The sequence below is a fragment of the Lethenteron reissneri genome, chromosome 7, assembly GCF_015708825.2.
Source record: "Lethenteron reissneri isolate LAM-NWPU_2019-01 chromosome 7, ASM1570882v1, whole genome shotgun sequence".
NCBI lineage: Eukaryota > Metazoa > Chordata > Hyperoartia > Petromyzontiformes > Petromyzontidae > Lethenteron > Lethenteron reissneri.
In genome coordinates this window covers 4,563,532-4,581,489 of record NC_083785.1, presented here as the reverse complement: position 1 = coordinate 4,581,489, position 17,958 = coordinate 4,563,532, and the positions used below count along the sequence as shown (strand labels likewise).

General features: G+C 44.7%; 1 protein-coding gene across 4 annotated transcripts in view; it reads left to right on the top strand.

The window, feature by feature from the left end:
* Positions 1-827: 827 nt before the first annotated feature.
* The window catches only part of LOC133356036 (tensin-3-like), an 89,190-nt gene continuing 72,059 nt past the window's right edge, over positions 828-17,958 (top strand). For 3 of the 4 annotated variants that reach the window (XM_061573513.1, XM_061573515.1, XM_061573511.1), the window contains exon 1: positions 836-1,935. In XM_061573513.1, coding sequence (XP_061429497.1) covers positions 1,789-1,935 — 147 coding nt within the window. In that variant the 5' untranslated portion in view covers positions 836-1,788. Of the gene's footprint in view, positions 1,936-17,958 lie in introns of all 4 variants that reach the window. The other variant, XM_061573512.1, reaches the window with a different exon arrangement.

Below are 17,958 nucleotides of genomic sequence, written 5' to 3'. Positions count from 1 at the left end.
CCTTGAAAGTCGGGCGTAATAAATCCATGGACTCCACATAATCCACCAACTCCATCTCCAAAGTGCGGAGTTACGGGCACGTACCATGCTCACCCCTGACAAATGTACATATTTTAAAAGTTGATAATAAAAACAACCAGTGGCTATTTAAGGTATATTCTTCATGTAGTAAAAGTATTGCCCCCATGATATATATAACAGTAATGTAGGTTCAGCATCACAGTATAACAGAATGAAAATGTAATGCCGTATGATGAAATTTTAATATTACTTTATCATAATCGTTCAGTGTTTCACGTAATATTTGTTTTCATCGCATGTTAATGCACACGCTTTATACTTTGCAAATAATAGTATTTCGTCTTTTCTTTTTTAAACAGGACACTTGCCCAAAAGGAGTTCCCATTTCTTTGGGATCCCATTGCCTTGCTCATATGACGAGCACAACACGGAGAGACAGTTGTGGGAGTTGGAAGGCATCATAATTCCGGAGTGGCCCACAAAGACATGATCAGGAGTCAGACCACGAAGGGTTTCAACAATACGAAGCGAACGGAATCGCATGAGTATTTGCAGGTGATCGGGGGAACGGGCAGGAGGGGCTTAATGATAGGTACAATGTGTTGAGGAAAGGATGGTAGGGGAGCCGAATGGTTGAGCCGCATTGAGGGGGGGGGGGGAGAGGAAGAGAGGGGAGGGCCTGGGGTGTTGGGTTTGGTTGGGGGAGGGGGGCGGGTTAGTAAGGGCTGGGAAAAATTCAGCATTTTTCCCGAAGAAAGGAAATTGCCTTAAGTATTTCTTGCAGAGCAGAGGTAATTTCTCGTCGGTGCGGCTGTGTTCCTGCATCGTTGTGGGCGTCCGACCAATGGAAGAAACTGAAGTTACGGCACTAAAACCACTACGTTTTCAGTGAACGGTACAGTGCTGTATTTATTTTTTGTCGGCAACTGGTATTTTCAAGTGCTACCTCAAACTATACGCAGTGTATACAAACGGTAGCTAAGAATTTAAACAGTTGTTGAAACGTGTGCGCATTCATGTGAATGCATGTGCAGTGTCCGTTTCAGGATTCCGCATAGAGTACATGTAAAAAAACGACCGCGCGTATATATGTGCGAGCTATGAAAATAAAGTGGGGTTGTGGTTTTGGCTATTTTTTTTAAAAAACTTAGTTTTTTGACTTTCCGAGTGGAACTGCAGTGTGTTTTGTCAAACCGCCCACTTCAAGAGAGTTACACGTACGCATGCATCAACTTCCTCTGCCAGTGGACAGCATATGCCGCTGCGTAGCGTGTGGCTCTCCACTTTTTTTTTCCAGAAGACGGAGACCGCTTAAAAGCCCGAAGGCAGGCAGCAATCGTGCCGAAACCGCCAACATGAAGACCACCCAAAGGACCGGTTAAAAGACAGCGGGTTGAGACAACGGCTGAATTCACTGCGTACAACAAAAAAACATTTTCGTCAACAAAACAAACAAAAAATTCCAAGTTGGATTCAAGACGAACCACTTCAGTGACCACAGCAGCGGCACGATTTTCAACATCGCATGGATTAATCACGACTTGTAAATGTTAGGGATATTCTGCACTTAGTTTTTCTACAGTGACACGGCGTAGCTGCTTGCGGAGCGTTTAACGTGGATCGAGGATTCATTCACCGAGCCTTGTGAATCGATTGATCTGGGCTGCAGATTTTGACCGAGGGCCGAACGGGACGAGCGCGGCTTTTGGATTCTCGGCGACCTGCGCGCTCCTGCCCTGACGTCCCCTTTAGCGTGCGAGGCCGGCCATGGGGTGCAGATCCAGCATTGTGAGCGCGGAGAAGGAAGCTGGGAGGAGGACAGGGGTTCCTGGGACACCCCCCACGGCCTCCGCTACCCGGGGATGGGGACCGAGGGATCCGGACCGCACCGATGAGGGCTCATCCAAGGCACAGGTACTTTGTGACTGTGTGTGTGTGTACCGGTGTTAATGTGCACGCGTGAGTGTACGTTAAAGCAAAAAAACTGTGTCATGTATGGAGAGCGGTGGCGCAGAGGTATGTGCACTGTGCTGCTGAACCCGGCGACCCGAGTTCGATTCCAGCTCACGGCCGACAACGGTGACCAATTTTATGACCTGGTCCTGGGCTTCCCCTTGGTTGACCAAGCCTCCAACGAGCGCCTAGTGTGGTGTATATTAAACATTGGCACTGGGGAGAAACAGGCGGCTGGGCATGGTGCTGGCAACCAACCCCCCTTCGTATACCAGCGCAGCCTTCATAGGTGCTCTCTAACAGCACTTTCCCCAAGAGCCTGTTAAGTCTGCACAGGGGATCTTTGTCTTTGTATGCAGTGTAATTTGATGTAACGGTTAACACTCCGGACTTGCAATCCAGAGTTCGCTGGTTCGATCTCCTGGCACGGCAGTTGAAGCGTTGGAATTTTTGTCATATCCCATCCAGCAGTATATCACAAAAGGGTAATAGGTCTCGGTTCGGTGAGGTGTGCATAACTCCCACCTCTTCTTGGTTCTTTCGGTGAAGTCACGTAGAAGGAAAATAATAAAATAATGAAAATAAAACTTAATTATTTTACTATGTTTTATTTTTATTATTTTATTATTTTCCTTCTACGTCACTTTACCGAAAGAACCAAGAAGATGAATCCCTGCAGTCACGAAAGCTTTAAATCGAAACTCCCACCTCCTCCAAGATGTCTAGAGTAGACCAAATACCACGTATGTCTCCTTCGAGTGGATTCCTTTCCGCCAACGGTTGCGTGAGCGAACAAGCAAGTTGCAGGGTTGCGCCTTTGCCTTTGAACCGAGAACGCACGCTCGTGCTCTGCTCGTGTTCCGCGCGGTGACTTGGGCCACCGGCGCCGTTCGCACGTCGTGCGTGCCAATCTGAGCATCGCTCAACTTCCACTGGACAGCGGGTTCCTGGCATTCAGATCTGGTCATCGATTTGAAAATGGTTACTGGTTTAGCGGTTGTCGTTTAACAGCCACGGTATATATGCACGTGTTCATCTATATAGCTGGAGGTTCAGCATTCCATTCCAAATGCTATAATACTCTTGTTTTTGCTTGCATTTCAATACAGGGAACAAATGTTTATGATAACGCTGAGGCCATCATATCATTACTTATGCCCAACATGCCTGATTTATGTTTTTGGTTAATTTGACGTGTACGTTGATGTGCGTGTGTTTATAGTGGGAGCGGTAGTGTAGTGGTAAGCGCACAGCGCACAGCGCTACGAACTCAGCGACCCAAGTTCGGTTCCCGCTCACACCCAACATCGGTGATGACTATCTGAACCAAACGTAGACTTCCTCTCGATTGATTGACTCGGCTATAAATAATGAGCACACGGTGCACTGTTTAAACATTAGCACGGGCGGGACAAAGGCGGCCGGGTGTGGTACTGGCCACCCACCCCCCTCATGCTTGCTCTCAGCACTTGCCCCAATAGTCTGATATTGGCTCTATGTGGGGAGCGTTGTGTTCGTTTTCATTGTATATGTATGGATGCGATTACCTTTTTACAGTATGTATGCATGTGCAACGTGTTCCATATTTGTTAAAGGTTGAGACAACGTTGTATATGATTGCACAGATAACAATCCCTCGTGTGTACACATTTGTATCGGGCAGTTTCAGAGGAAAGGTCGTGGAAAGTTGAATATAACCACAGGTCAATGATCCTGTTCCCTTTAATTCTGAATCTGCAGGCACTGGCAAAAACTCTGCCGTCACGTTGACTCACTTCCCTGGTAGAGATGAAACTAACAAAAAAATTACCAGTATTGTTTCGTGAGTGGGATTCCGTGCATGGGGAAATTTGAGAATTCAGAGAATAAAGGGAGGGCAGCTGCTGTGGTTGAATGGGCAGCAACTCACTGGACTTGCAATCCAATGGTCGCCGGTTCGATTCGATCTTGAAACAGTGAGCAAGTTTGTTCAATCATCGCCCTACACTGTCTCGGTCAACCCAGTAGCATAAATTGGCTCGCCACATTTGCGTTGATCGGCGGGTCGTGTGTGGTCGCGTAAAGTGCCGGTACGCCCACCGCTTCCAGCATGTCTGGTCAACGTGGAAGAGTAGACCAAATACCCTGCAGCATTCACTCAAATGGAGGCCCTTCTGCCAACAGTGGCGTGAACATGCACTTGCAGGGCTGCACCATAGATATTTTTAATATGAATGGCAAGTGCAGATAATCTGAAACCGGAATTTAATTCCTAGTCATGTTACACATCGGTGGCGAAAGATATTTCAACCTACGCTGGGCCCCACTTCACAAAACCACACTGACCAGCATGGTCAAGTATGGTCAAATTGCCAGCATTGGTCAAATTGCCAGCATTGAGTTACATGGCGTGGCTAGGCCTTTATCTAGCAGCGCGTTTACCATTGGGACGCAAATACTGTAAGTTAAATTGTCATGATTGTCGGAAGGGTGGAGATTGGTGGCAGTTATGCGACGAGTTTGTCTGCATTGATATAATTGGATTACATTAACTGACACTGCAAAGCACGAATGTTTCTATCAGGATACTCGACTTCTGTTGAGACTCCTATTGCTCTCATTACAGTTTTTGAAACAGCCTAATTGGCCAGCAGAGTCACAACACGTGATATTTACTTCACATTTATACATAACATTTAAACGCGCCCATACAAAATTGAGGTCACAGTGTCTCTATGCTCAAATGAGAATGAGGCAGAGCTCACATACATTAATGACCTCAATACGGTGGTGGAAATTCCACATTCCTATGATGGGAGCCAGTCTCGCCATATAGTATTTTTCCTGTACAGAGGCTGGCCCCTGCCATTGGAATGTGGAATTCCACAACTGGCCCAGGACTGCCAATGGAGATGTGCTTCGCTCGTTTGAGCATGGGGTCACTCATCTTCTTGGTTCTTTCGGTAAAGTCACGTAGAAGGGAAATAATAAAATAATACAAATAAAACATAATTAAATAATTCTCACGACGTTTCGGCCACAACGCAAGCAGCCGTCCTCAGGTGAAGAACCGGTTTGTCGGAAAGACACTGTCTAAAAATGAGAATTATTTATTAAGTTTTATTTTTATTATTTTATTATTTCCCTTCTACGTGACTTTACCGAAAGAACCAAGAAGATGAATCCCTGCAGTCACGAAAGCTTTAAATCGAAACATGGGGTCACTCTCAATTTTTTAAGGATTTATTAGTTAAATTATTTAACCAAAGATAGAAATTGACCAACCCTTGGTAATTAACATCTTCAACGCAGTGCTGTGTTTGTGTCGATAGTCCACCCGTTAACGTTTTAAAATATTAAACCATTGCGTACCTGCATGCAGCTGCAGTACATCGATACTCATGTAGGACAATTTCCGTGTCTTTTTGTGAGGGCCATTGCCCAAAACGTCACCTCTGCTATGCGTTTCCTCTTAAGGCCACGGCATTATTGAACGCGTTGAGTTTTTATTTTAGTCATTTGTCCTCGTGCGCCGCTGCCTCGCTGCAGCGTCACCGCGTAATTTGCCAATTTCCGTGAGGCTGCACACACCGTGAGTCGACTACACGGGGTGAATTCCTTGTGGCTGCACTGACTATGCCTCTGCTCGTTAGATATTTCTCGTGTGGCTTTCATTACAGGCGCTGCCCTGTTAACCACGGTGACGAGGTGTTAACTACCTCGCCTGGTATAGATGAGGTCATGGGTTCGATCCTTACCCTGACGCCTGTGTATTTGGAGTTTGCATGTTCTCCCCGTGGTCGCGTGGATTTTTCTCCGGGTCCTCTGGTGTTTCCCTACACGTTTATAAACATGCGTCTAGAGTATTTGGCTGCTATAAATTTCCACATGATAAGCCACTTTGTTGAGCTTTCATTTGTGTGCAGGTCTCTTCTGTAAAAGAACAAAATCGCTCAGTGGGCCTCAGCTGGTAAATGTTTTTTTTAGTGTATTATTAGCTGTAAACCATCGTAATGTGCGATAATGGCACGTGCCACTTTCGGTTGTCTGCATGGTTCACCCTTTCACGTGGACCAATCAGGGTAGAGGTTAATCGGACTGTTGATGATAAACATAAGGAAAAGTATTTTTTCCTGCTCGAAAGAAAGTGGGGTACTTTTGCGCTCCGAAGACAATTTGTAGACATTCCACATTAATGTGACAGTGGCTTGTCACTGCAGAGGGTAATCACTTTTTTATTTGCCACCAAGTGATACCTATTTTATCGACATGAGGATGATGATGGGCTGGCATTTAAACTCGCAAGCTTCCATTTGCAAGTCACAGCCTCCAACCATAGTGTTAATCAGCGGGTTACGAGTATAATAATTAAAACAGTGATCATTGTTTTACCATAAAAAGCCCTATTTAATATTAAAACTCTTTTTTGAAGATGGTCTTGTTTCAGATGTTTTGCTAGCTTATTACTTAGTCTTCCATTCTGTGGAAAGAATCGTCAGTGCTTACTGAAAACCTATGTGTGTGTGATAATGTCTCAAACATTGGCAGAGATAGATGCGCAACCTACTTGCTGTTCTGCCCTTCTACAGGCACAACGCCCCGTTGCTCCTGCAGGTTAGGAATCTCACAAGCATTCGAATATATGCATGATCCCCCAAACCCCACCTCCAACTAGAGTAGCTGGATTATCTGGGCATGCGTGCATGGCCACCAAAACTGGCACACCGGGCTTGGACAAATGGCAATACGATCTGGGGATTGGAGGCAATTGGTGGACTCTGTAGGTTGGGACAGAGCCCAAGCTAGAGCACCAATGCGTTTGTGTGATTGTGTAAAGCATTACGCAGGGCGCATGTGGTTTGACGTGCAAAACAAATAGCAACGCCAGCCATGTATGGCGCCTGTCCTGTTTAAAATTGCCAAACTAACACGACCCCGTGGGCTGATGGTCTAATGCAGGGGAGACAGTGTGTCCTGTTCTCACGCGGGTTCGTGCAGGCTGGGGTGTTCACATTCGACAAGGTTTCTCTCTACTATAGTGGTTTCATAACTCCAGCCCTCGCAGCCCGATAGTTTTAGAGTCTGCGTCAAAGTGTCTCCCATGGCAGCTCAAGTGGCCATGGCCGCGCAGATGATTGGGTGAAAGGAACATTTTCGTGGGCCTTTTTGTTCATACTCTTTGGGTCTTTCGGTAAAGTCACGTAGATAGAAAAATTAAATAAAAAATCACGACGTTTCGATCGCAACACAAGCAATCGTCATCAGGTGAAAAAATATAACAAGAGAGCTGCTGAAGCAGGGTGTTATAGATGGACCTGAGATGTTTTTTGTTGTTGTTGCTCATGAATATTGGGAGTCCCCACGTGGCATTTTGCCTTGGCCCTTCAGTAACTTCTGGGGAGTTTTTCAAATGGGCAATGGGCAGTGCCCACTTCCATTTAGTGGCCCTACACCATTGGCAGAATTTACACATTCCTATTGCAGAGTCCCATCTAAACATTGAATCCCGCCACCTTTTGCTTCCTGCGAAGTGGCACGGATTTAAGAGACCGCAGAAGAATGGTGGGTTGAGTGAACCCTTGACTGGGATTTTTTACTCGCGAGATTTCTCTTTGTGAGATGCTCGCTGCTACCTGTCACCTCGCCAGAAAAACGACTGTCACATTATTGATTACACTGGTCAACAAAAAAAACATTTTTTTTTCTGGCCTGGACTTTTGCAGCTGTTTTAGACTAGTTTCAGGGTGCTGATTCCAAGTCTGATCTCAGATTTGCTCTATCACATCATTTGTATGCTACCGGCATACCCCATTTTCATTGATTTTACCCGAAATTAACTCTGTCACTTATGATTGCAAGTTGTTGCGAGTCAGTGACTGCTTTAGTGTTAAAATATGGTGCTGTATTTTTAGGATAGTGTGTTTATAATATCATTTAATGTAGATATCCACATTTATTTAATATTTTTCTTCTGCAGTTTTTATTGAAAATGCAATATTTGATATCTCAAAAACCTGATGTGATAGACAAAAACTGATGCCAAATTTGGAATCAGCGCCCCAAAATTACATTAAAACCGTTTGAATACCTTATGCCAGACAAAGTGCGTTGACCAGTGTAATCGACGTCTCATTGTCTCCCTGCTCCAGCGAGAAGGGACAATTGGTCACCTCTGTTGGTGGTTCTGAGTCCCGTGGTAACAATTCCAAATTCCTTAGGCTATTGCCAGTCTAGTTATAGGGCAGCCACTGAGTGTTAACATTGCCATCCTGTGGTTTTAATATTTACAGCAGTACTATTATTAATAGAGTTAATATAGCAATACTGTATTATGATTTAGTATTACTGGAGTGCTTCGGACAAATGCTTTTAATTAAAAAGTCATCAGGCTAGCAGTTTACATTCACAACTGCAAGCTTAGCCCACACAGGGCAACATAGTTATTTATGTATTATTTGACTGTAGCTGCAGCAATAACTTGCCAAAATCCAATACTCGCTGGGGGCTTTATATTCCTCTATCACACTCCATCAGCACCAGACTCCCAAGTGTCCATTCCTCAAACTTCTACCCCTTATACCCCAACCCCAAAAGCACACCACACACGCACACACTCCCAAAGACAAAAATCCCTCGTATTTTTAGGCTGTTTGGACGAGTTATGTTAGCGAGCACCTCATTTTCCGCTGGGTAGAGCTGGGAAAGGCCCAGGTCTGCTTCAGACATACGCCACTGATATTGGCCTTGAGTGGGATTCAAAGTTGAGGTTGCCGGGTTCATTTCACCGTGTGCCGATCACTAATCATCAGCTCACCATACACGCACAACTACAAATGCACCGTCGTACAACAATGCACGCCCATGTGCACACCACGCGCATGTGGCCATATCACGTAAACAAAGGCAACGATTTCGATTTAAAGCTTTCGTGACTGCAGGGATTTATCTTCTTGGTTCTTTCGGTAAAGTCACGTAGAAGGGAAATAATAAAATAATAAAAATAAAACATAATAAAATAATTCTCATGACGTTTCGGCCACAACGCAAGCAGCCGTCCTCAGGTGAAGAACAGGTCTGTCGGTCAGAAGAACAGGTCTGTCGGAAAGACAGTGTCTGACCGACACCTGTTCTTCACCTGAGGACGGCTGCTTGCGTTGTGGCCGAAACGTCGTGAGAACTATTTTATTATGTTTTATTTTTATTACTTTATTATTTCCTTTCTACGTGACTTTACCGAAAGAACCAAGAAAAAGGCGAAGATGTCCAGTTTAAAGTTGTAGGCTAATGCGGCAATAGTGGTGTTAGTAAGCTCGTATTGAAGCTTGCTGCTGTCAAGGCACTGAATGTTGAAACCGGTTGAGAGTTTGCTGGTGTTGAACAAATGCTGCTGACAATATGCGGATCCAGAAGGCAGTGGTGTGTTTGATAGGTTGTGTCAAAAGCAAGGCTTTTATTTTTGGATGTGAAGAAACAAATACGGGAAGGAGGCATTATTTATCTTGCGATTAATATTTTCCACAATTATGCTGACCGGTTATTTTTGTTGTGCACGGATGAGCGAGTGTGGCACTTGTACAAAAAGGGGATTTATAAATAATATGAGTACATGTGCTTCACAACGCCGACTCAACGGGGAATTCCCACCATGTGCGTGTATGGTGCCTTTAGCTCCGTGGTTTCGGTGCATTATCAGTAATCTACAAACACGACCAAAACTCTCCCGGTCGTGGGACTTTTTGGAAACTGTGCATTTCCACATGAAAGTGACAGCTTTGATGAAAGGTGAAAAGGGCAAAAGTGCAGCCACTGCGATTGCTCCCTCCAGGCACTGCTGGCGGAAGGGCATCCACTCCAGAGGGAGTTCCAGAGAGCCGCTCTCTTAGACGATATTTTAGCCGACTCTTACAGACGTCTCGGAAGATTTGAGAGTATATGGGGTTAATGAGTCTGAGTCAATGCTTATTACTCATCATGTGATTATGATGATCTCATTTATTGAGGAACTGTGTGTTGCCTTGCTGTGGTCTGGGACTATTGTTGTTGTTTTGCTGCCTTGCCCAAGCTTGCATTTATTGTTGAAAAATCGGCGGACATGTCTTTATTTTTGAAATTTTTACTTGTGTATGTTTATTTGTTTATGTTTAGTGACTTGCTTACCTTTCCACTGCTTTGCACTCCTATCGGTTTTTAGACTGTTGTTGTAACTTTCTGACCTGCCGCATACCGGACATCTGTAAAAAGAGCTTCATAGCTCATCGGATTCAACCAGTCTAAATACATATTCTGATTCTAATTTAAAAGAAAAATGGGCAAACTCAAATTTCGAGTTACTCTTCCATCCACTAGCATCCATCTCTGCTGTCATTCATTCATTCTGATTTATTGCGTTGGCCGGGGTGGTGGGGGGGCATTTGAGGAGCATTGTACAACATTCACTGAGCCTGGTGTCGAAATAACCACATTCCCAAAACAGGGGCCACACTCTTCACAGCACAACTTTGGTTGTTGAATTCCAACAAAGCGGTACTAATTTTTGTATCGAGCCCATATGAATGATGGGCTGTGTTTACCCTTGACGGAGCTTTTAAAAGCAGTGTCCACTTGGCAGCAGAAAAATACAGTGAGACAGCAGTAATTAGTTTGCTACATTTAAAATCTAGATTGAAAACGCATTTCTTTAGAACTGCTTTTGTTGTGTTTAGTTTGTTGTCATTCCCCACACCTCTGATTTGCGCGGTTGGCTACATATGGTGTGAAAGAAGCTCAACATACATACATTATGAAAATTCTGAAATCTGGGTTCGAACTCTAGCCACAGCTAACATCAGTGGAAAGTGATATTTGACACTGACCAGGGTGGTAAATTATGATCAATCAACCCAAATATCCGACGTGGTATGAGGAGGTCATCATCTAGCTGTGATATCATGGGACTTTTCGGTGTTCTCTGGTCTGACGCTGGTGAGACAAGGCCATAAAGAAGGCTGTCTCTGGTATAGGCCAATCAGTTTCAAAGATAATGCCATACATTATCAGAGCATGTTTGTTTGTATGTTCACCACGAGTACGTGTGGTTCATGTAGACTTGATTCCTTGCAAAATGTTTCTCTTTTGTGTTTGAACATCTTACCACCTGTTTCATTGCCAGAACAGGGCAACACCTATTCTTATTTTTCATATATCTTGCAGTGATTTGACAACGGGCTGTAAAGTAGCATTCTATTATAGAGACTATGGTGATAATGTGCTTCATGTCTGGACCTATTTATTCATTATAATGAACACATATTGGAGAGTGATCGAACAGTGGGGTTAACCCATTGTACTACAACACCATCTGTCTGGATTTTACTTGTAGCCACGCAGAACAGCAATGCTTAGTGGTATCTGAACTGGCTCTGGGCCTCCTCTAGGTCGACTCAGAATTATTTGAGTACCCTGCTTGTTTTGTATACATCAACACATGGGAGACTAAGTCAGCCGGACTTATCGCTGGTCACAACCCCCTATCAATGCGCCACGCTGGTGTCAGAAAGTGCTCACGAACAGCACTTGCACAACGTAGGTTCTGTAAAGGGTGAATGGGGCATCTGTGCCTCTGAGTGTATATACGTTACATTGGAACAGACGTCCAGGAACTGTCCCGGGGCCATGGCTAAGTCTCGGGCTGTCTCTCTAGCCCGTGATGGATGTGTGGCTCTGGGTGGGTGGGGGGGGGGCGCGGATATGCATGTGGACCGACCCAGCACCTGCATGTGTTTTCCCCCCCCCCACAATCAAAACAGTCAACAGCACTAATTTGACTGGCAGCGCAGAGGGCAGTCTCATTGGGAGTGTGGAAATGTGGCTGGGGGAAGGGAGGTGAAGGGGAGTTTAAGGAGTGGGGGGGGGGGTGTGGAGATTCATATTATTCCATGATATTTATTTATGTGTGTGCTCACATCAGGCACGCGCATCTGAAACAGTCCTGGGCCTAATCTAGGTTGCAAGGCCTTAAACTAGTACCTGGTGCAGTGTGTAACAAGTATAACCCGTAAAAACAAAGTTTTTCACTATAAATCCTTTATATGCGTGGCGGCTAGAGTCCTCCGGTCCTCTGGCTTGAGATGGCTGCCACCTATGGGTCAGATGATTGCATGGCAGCATTAAGCAATTGGTAATTAAATATAATATTCTTGTCCTAAAAAGTGTAAAATTTTGGAAAAATTTTCACGAACATTAATTGTCACGCACAACGAGTCTGTGTGCAAAATGTCAGCTCGATTGGATCACGGGAAGTGGGTTAAAAAACGACCGAAAGATTTGCACGGTCCTAAGCAAGTAAGCAAGTGAACTTAATATAAAGGATTTAAAAATACCAGCAATGAGGAGACAAATGCGGCCATATTGCCCCCCTCGTCTGCCATAATCGGCCTTCATAGATGCTTGGTAACAGCACTTGCCTCAAAAGGTCTGTATGCCCTCAGGGGGGATCTTTGTCATTGTCTTTAATATGGTGCATGCTCTCTGCACATTTAGCAAAGCATACACTTGTGGTGTGCATGCCTGTGCTTTATATTGGGCACGTATTCACGTTCTTGCCAGGTGGCGCTGGAGAAGAACGATCGACTCACCATCTGAAGGTCCTGAGACCAAATCCCCCGAGGTCGAGTGTGGTCGTCCTATGGATACATTGGCCCCTGCCGTAGGAATGTTGAATTTCCACCACTAAATTTCGATTTAAAGCTTTCGTGACTGCAGGGATTCATCTTCTTGGTTCTTTTCGGTAAAGTCACTTAGAATGTAAATAGTAAAATAATGAAAATAAAACATAATAAATTAATTCTCACGACGTTTCGGCCACAACGCAAGCATCCGTCCTCAGGTGGAGAACAGGTCTGTCGAGAAGACAGAGTCTGAATGACAAGCCCCAGGCTTGGAGCGACTATTTAAGCTGGGATGGAAGGGCGAAGAGCGCCTTGATAAAATAATTTGCATATCAAGAGCAATTTAGCATATTTATGGGAAATGCAGATATGCGATTAGTACTACTTGTGAAATGCGTAGGAGGTTTGGCGGGGGGTTTAAAATCATTATGCCCGTGCATTATGCAGGATTAGCAGCATCAAAGGGAGGGGATAGGGGTAACATTAATAAAGGGAAGGAATGTTAATAGTATGTATATTTTTCAGGGCAGCGGGCAGAGATGAGCACCATCCCACACTCGTTTGGGCAGTGAGACATTTAGACTTTTTTTGGGATACTCTTCCCAATTGTATTCGCGGTATGCTCTCGGCATCAGGTCACAAGGCGACAAATCTTATTAAGACATATCTTAGAGAAGGTCATCCCTGTGCGTCTGAGAATGGCTTCGCAAGATATGTTTACAGACGTTCCTAAAAAAAAAAAGTTATCGTGACATTTTTATTTTTACACGCAATATACACACTCTGCCCTTAGACTTTGCTTGTATTGCACCAATGCTGCTGTAATTGTGCACTTCCAGAGTGCCTTGTGGTTTATGGGAAGCCTAAATAAATATTTCACTTGGAAGGACAGATGTATGAAGGGGATACATTGCACGTTTATTTGTTTTGGTTACTTAAATTCTCCACCACGGAAACTCATGATTATTGTGTGCTTTCATCTTTGTTACATCAAAAGTCAAACCGATATGGTATTTCTCAAAGCTGGAAAGTAGGCAAACGAAGTGAAGTTTGTTTCATGCATAGGCTTTCGCGACCAATGTCCATGAAACAGTTTTTTTTTGTGTTAGATCGCGTAAATACGCAATCTAACCCAAAAAACTTGTATTATGTAAGTGAAGTTCATCATTATTATTATTTTGCCCGTAGGAAATGCCATCCATAAACTCACTGCACTTGACAGCTCACTTTTACCACGGGTGACTGCTCGGATTCGAACTCCGGATCTCGGCAGTGCCAACTCTGACCTCTGAGCTAGGCAGTCACCGCGACTTTTCTTTTAAAGTGGTTGACATTTGCCTTTCCCATGATAGGGGCCAATCTCCTCCTAAGATGACCGCTATTGATCATTGGTCTGAACCTGATACACGCGAATATCTTGCGTATCTCTCGCATGGCTCGGCTGGCTATCTCGAGGGTGGTGTGTGTCCTACGTGATGACCCCTCGCTTGCTTGATCATTATTTTGTTATTTTTATTTGTTTCTCTCTTTGTTCCCTCCGCTTCTCTCTGCTGCCTTAGACACACAGTGAGGTCTCCTCTAGGTCCATTAGTGCGTACCAGACTTGAGCAACCTTTGATTTAATCCCGTCTCTTTGTTTCCATGTTTGCGTTATTGAAAAAATAAAAGAGAAAAAAAAGATGACCGCTTTTGACTTCCAATAAAGTGGTTCTTAATTTTTTCAACTCCAAACTGGTGATGCTCTAAGTAGTTAACCGCCATCCACGATTTGAAGCCATAACTCTCCAATTACAACCGTATTGCCTTCACCACGGTACCAAATGGAGGCTCCCATACTGGAATGTTACATGCCGCCTTCATTTGTATAATCTCCCAACAAGAGTATTTGATTTACACCGGAGACTTGTATCCTGCAAGAGTAAATGCGTCACATGTAATTGCGAGACTGTTTGTGCAGACATGTGTCTCCGAATCTATTTACGTGTAACCATCCCCGTCTTCTTCCATCTTCTTGCCCTTCTTTTATGGATTTGTTTACCGTCGGTAAATAAATAACTATGCTCTAATTCCAAGCAGGCATTCTTGGCTGGCGGACCCAGCTGACCCGCAAAAACCCAGATATACAGCTGACGAACCGTGCACATTGCATACTAGAGGTTTTTTTGGGGGTTAGATCACGTAAATATAACTCTCCAATTGCCTTCACCCTATATTTACGCGATCGATATATTTACGCGATCTAACCCAAAATATCCTCTATTCTGGATGATATTGGTCGCGAAAGCCTACGCGTTAAACGTGCACAATGCCACCACACGGTCACCATCTAGAGGCAATCCGTGCAACGGTGCTGTGGTTAGACGACTGCGCTCAACTCATTTGTGGGGTGGCTCAACCCCAAAAAAACCCCAAGTACCACTTTTTGAACTGCGATCAGGGTAGTTGTCCCTCGAGAGACCGAATGCAATTTCCGCGAAAGCTCTGGGCTGCCAAAGGCGACACGTTTTGTTCATTGCCTAGATATGTTGAAGACAGATCGGGTCTTATTGCGTTCGATGTGTAATTAATTCAATGAGCACGTGTTCCGCACTGGGGTTCAGCGATGGGCCGGCAATGAGCACACTGCGCTGTGAATCGGGTAATTGGATTCAATTCCCGGTCAGGGCCATCATCAGCGGCGAGTGAAATTTGAACCGATTCCTGGCTCACCCACTTCACCGACCTGCACTGCCTGGTGTGGGGAAGTATGGCCAAAAGACCCCCATGACACACACGGCATGGGGATGCCTTCTCCAGCAGTGGATGATGATTATTATTGTTATGATTTTGCACGAACAGCTGCTTATTTCTAAACCATATCATTATGGTCATTATGCCTCTGCAGTGTCTAGACATACCTATACAGCATCATGGTAGCGATTTGTCATGTTTTTGTATTAACCCTCTGAGCATGTAGACATTCCTCTATCTTGCTAGATGCCACGCAAAACCAAAGTGTATTGTAATTGCATGTCAAAAGTGTCCCTCCCCCCCCCCCCCCGTTGCAACAAATGAAGTGGGCGCAACTCATTGGCATTGGGCAAACAGTGGGGGAGATTCCACGTTTCTATGGTGGGGAACTAGTCGATCTACATGAATACCACAGTACACGTTTAATGATGGCCTAAGTGATTTCCTCACTGGGATTTGAACTCGTAACTTGCCGAGTGCTCTGACCGATGCGCCACTTGACCGGATTTACTACGCGCATGTAGCTTTAAACATCTAGACGCGATACAGAGCAAAATGCCTCGTGACGACACGCACGTCACGCCTGTAAAATTGCGGCTTATAGCCTTGAGAGGATCGCCTAGAGCTGCATGTTGACTGTAATTGATACATCACTTGTCACCCCTGGGCCTGCAAAGTACTCTGTCGCTGCTCGTCATATTAATGTGGACGCCGGGGCTAAGCAGACCAACTGGCAGCGACCAATAACAGCTTGCAAGCCCAGACTGTGCACGTGCAGCGAGCAGCCCCTTTCGTTTTTGTCATCCATCTTCCTGGAAAGTGAATTCTGTGATGAGACGAGTGACCTTCTTCGCGTGTGAACATGTGTCTTTTATGTGCGGGGATTTTTGGTGATGTTTCGCGCATTGCACTACAAAGTCAACTATCAGGGTGAGATTCCACACCATGGCTGACATCAGTAGCAACTGAAATCTGAACTGGATCGGGGACTCCACAAGGTCAACTCAGCCTTAAATTAGTAGTACAGCATACCTGGCACGGTGTATACACATCAGCACTCGGTAGAAAAAGGTGGCCGTGCGTACTGTTAGTTACACCACCTCCTCGTGTGCTGTCGCAACCTTAATAAACACACAAATAGAACTGGCCCCAACAGTCTGTGTAGGCTATATGGGGAGATCGATGTCTCTGCTTTGTACGTAGTGGGAAGTGGTGGTGGCACAGTAGTTAACAAATGTAGCTACAATTCCAATGGCCCATGTTTGATTCATTGTCATTCGCATTTCCAATTTTAACGTTCTATTTATTATCATATTGTATGGTGGTTCAAGTTTCAAGTTTATTTTATCGAACCAAGTGAGTACTCAAGAGGCAAGGACAATCATTTGCAAGAGTGACCTGGGTTAGATTGTCCTATGGACAAGGCAATGTGGAATTTCGACGACTGGCTGAGAGCCACCGATGGACATGAGCGCCACCCTGTTCTCAATGATTTGGCTTTTCAAGTATTTATCGTTATATTCTTAGGTTTTTTCGGTAAAGTCACGTAGGTAAAAAATTAAAATTAATAAAAGTAAAATAAAAATAAAATCATTCCTAACAGCGTGCTTCAGCCGCACCGAACCTCACAAAAATAATATTCAGGGCCTACCTTGGCTCCTCCCACCCTCAATCAGTATATATAAAAATACGGGTTTCTTGGAATTTCTCTCACTTGATACAGCTATCGTGCTGTGACTGTTCCACCTGAAGACGGAAGCTTGTGTTGCCTCCGAAACGTCGTGATTTTTATTTTATTTTTATTTTACTTTGATTAATTTTAATTTTTCACCTACGTGACTTTTGCCGAAAAAACTTAAGAATGTGAATCCTTGCAGTCACGAAAGCTTCAAATCTAGAATTATTTATCGTTAGGCTTGTGGTGAGAGTTCCACATTCGATGGCCCTGGAGGGATGCCTGGCTGAGTCAGTCCCTGACCAGGATTTGAGCTTGCAATCTTCCGATTAGGATTTGAGCACTTCAACCACATCGCCAATTATAATGTACAATTTGTACAATGTGTGGCCGATAATTATATAGAATATATATATTTAATAGTACTCACTATCTGTCCTTCACCATGCAGGTCAGTTTGAGTTATTGGAGGAGGGCAGACCAGGACTACTGATGTTATCCATGGCCGGGAATCAAAACGTATGTCACTGGGTTCATAGTGGAGTGCACGATCATTGCGACACTTGCCTGCTGCTGTACATAGACGTAAAATAATGAATCGTTTGTCTGTCATCGTCGTCATCAGCCACTGCTGGATGAAGGCCTCCCAACTCCGCAGTCCATTCTCATGAACCTGAGCTGTAATCCTCCACCTCGTGCCTGCACATCGCTCAAACTCCTCAGTGCACGTCCTCTTGGGCACATTCCATTCCTTGGCTGTCACTCCATCATTATTGTTCACTCTCACCCGTCATCCCTTTTTAACAGTTTGAATTATGTCTTGAAGACGGATGGCGACACACGTGCTTGGGAATTACATGGAGAGGCAGAACGAGGAATGCATTGATGACGAGAACATTTTGTCTACGTGGGTGTGGATCTACGAGTCTCCGGCACCTCCGATTGGAAACGGTT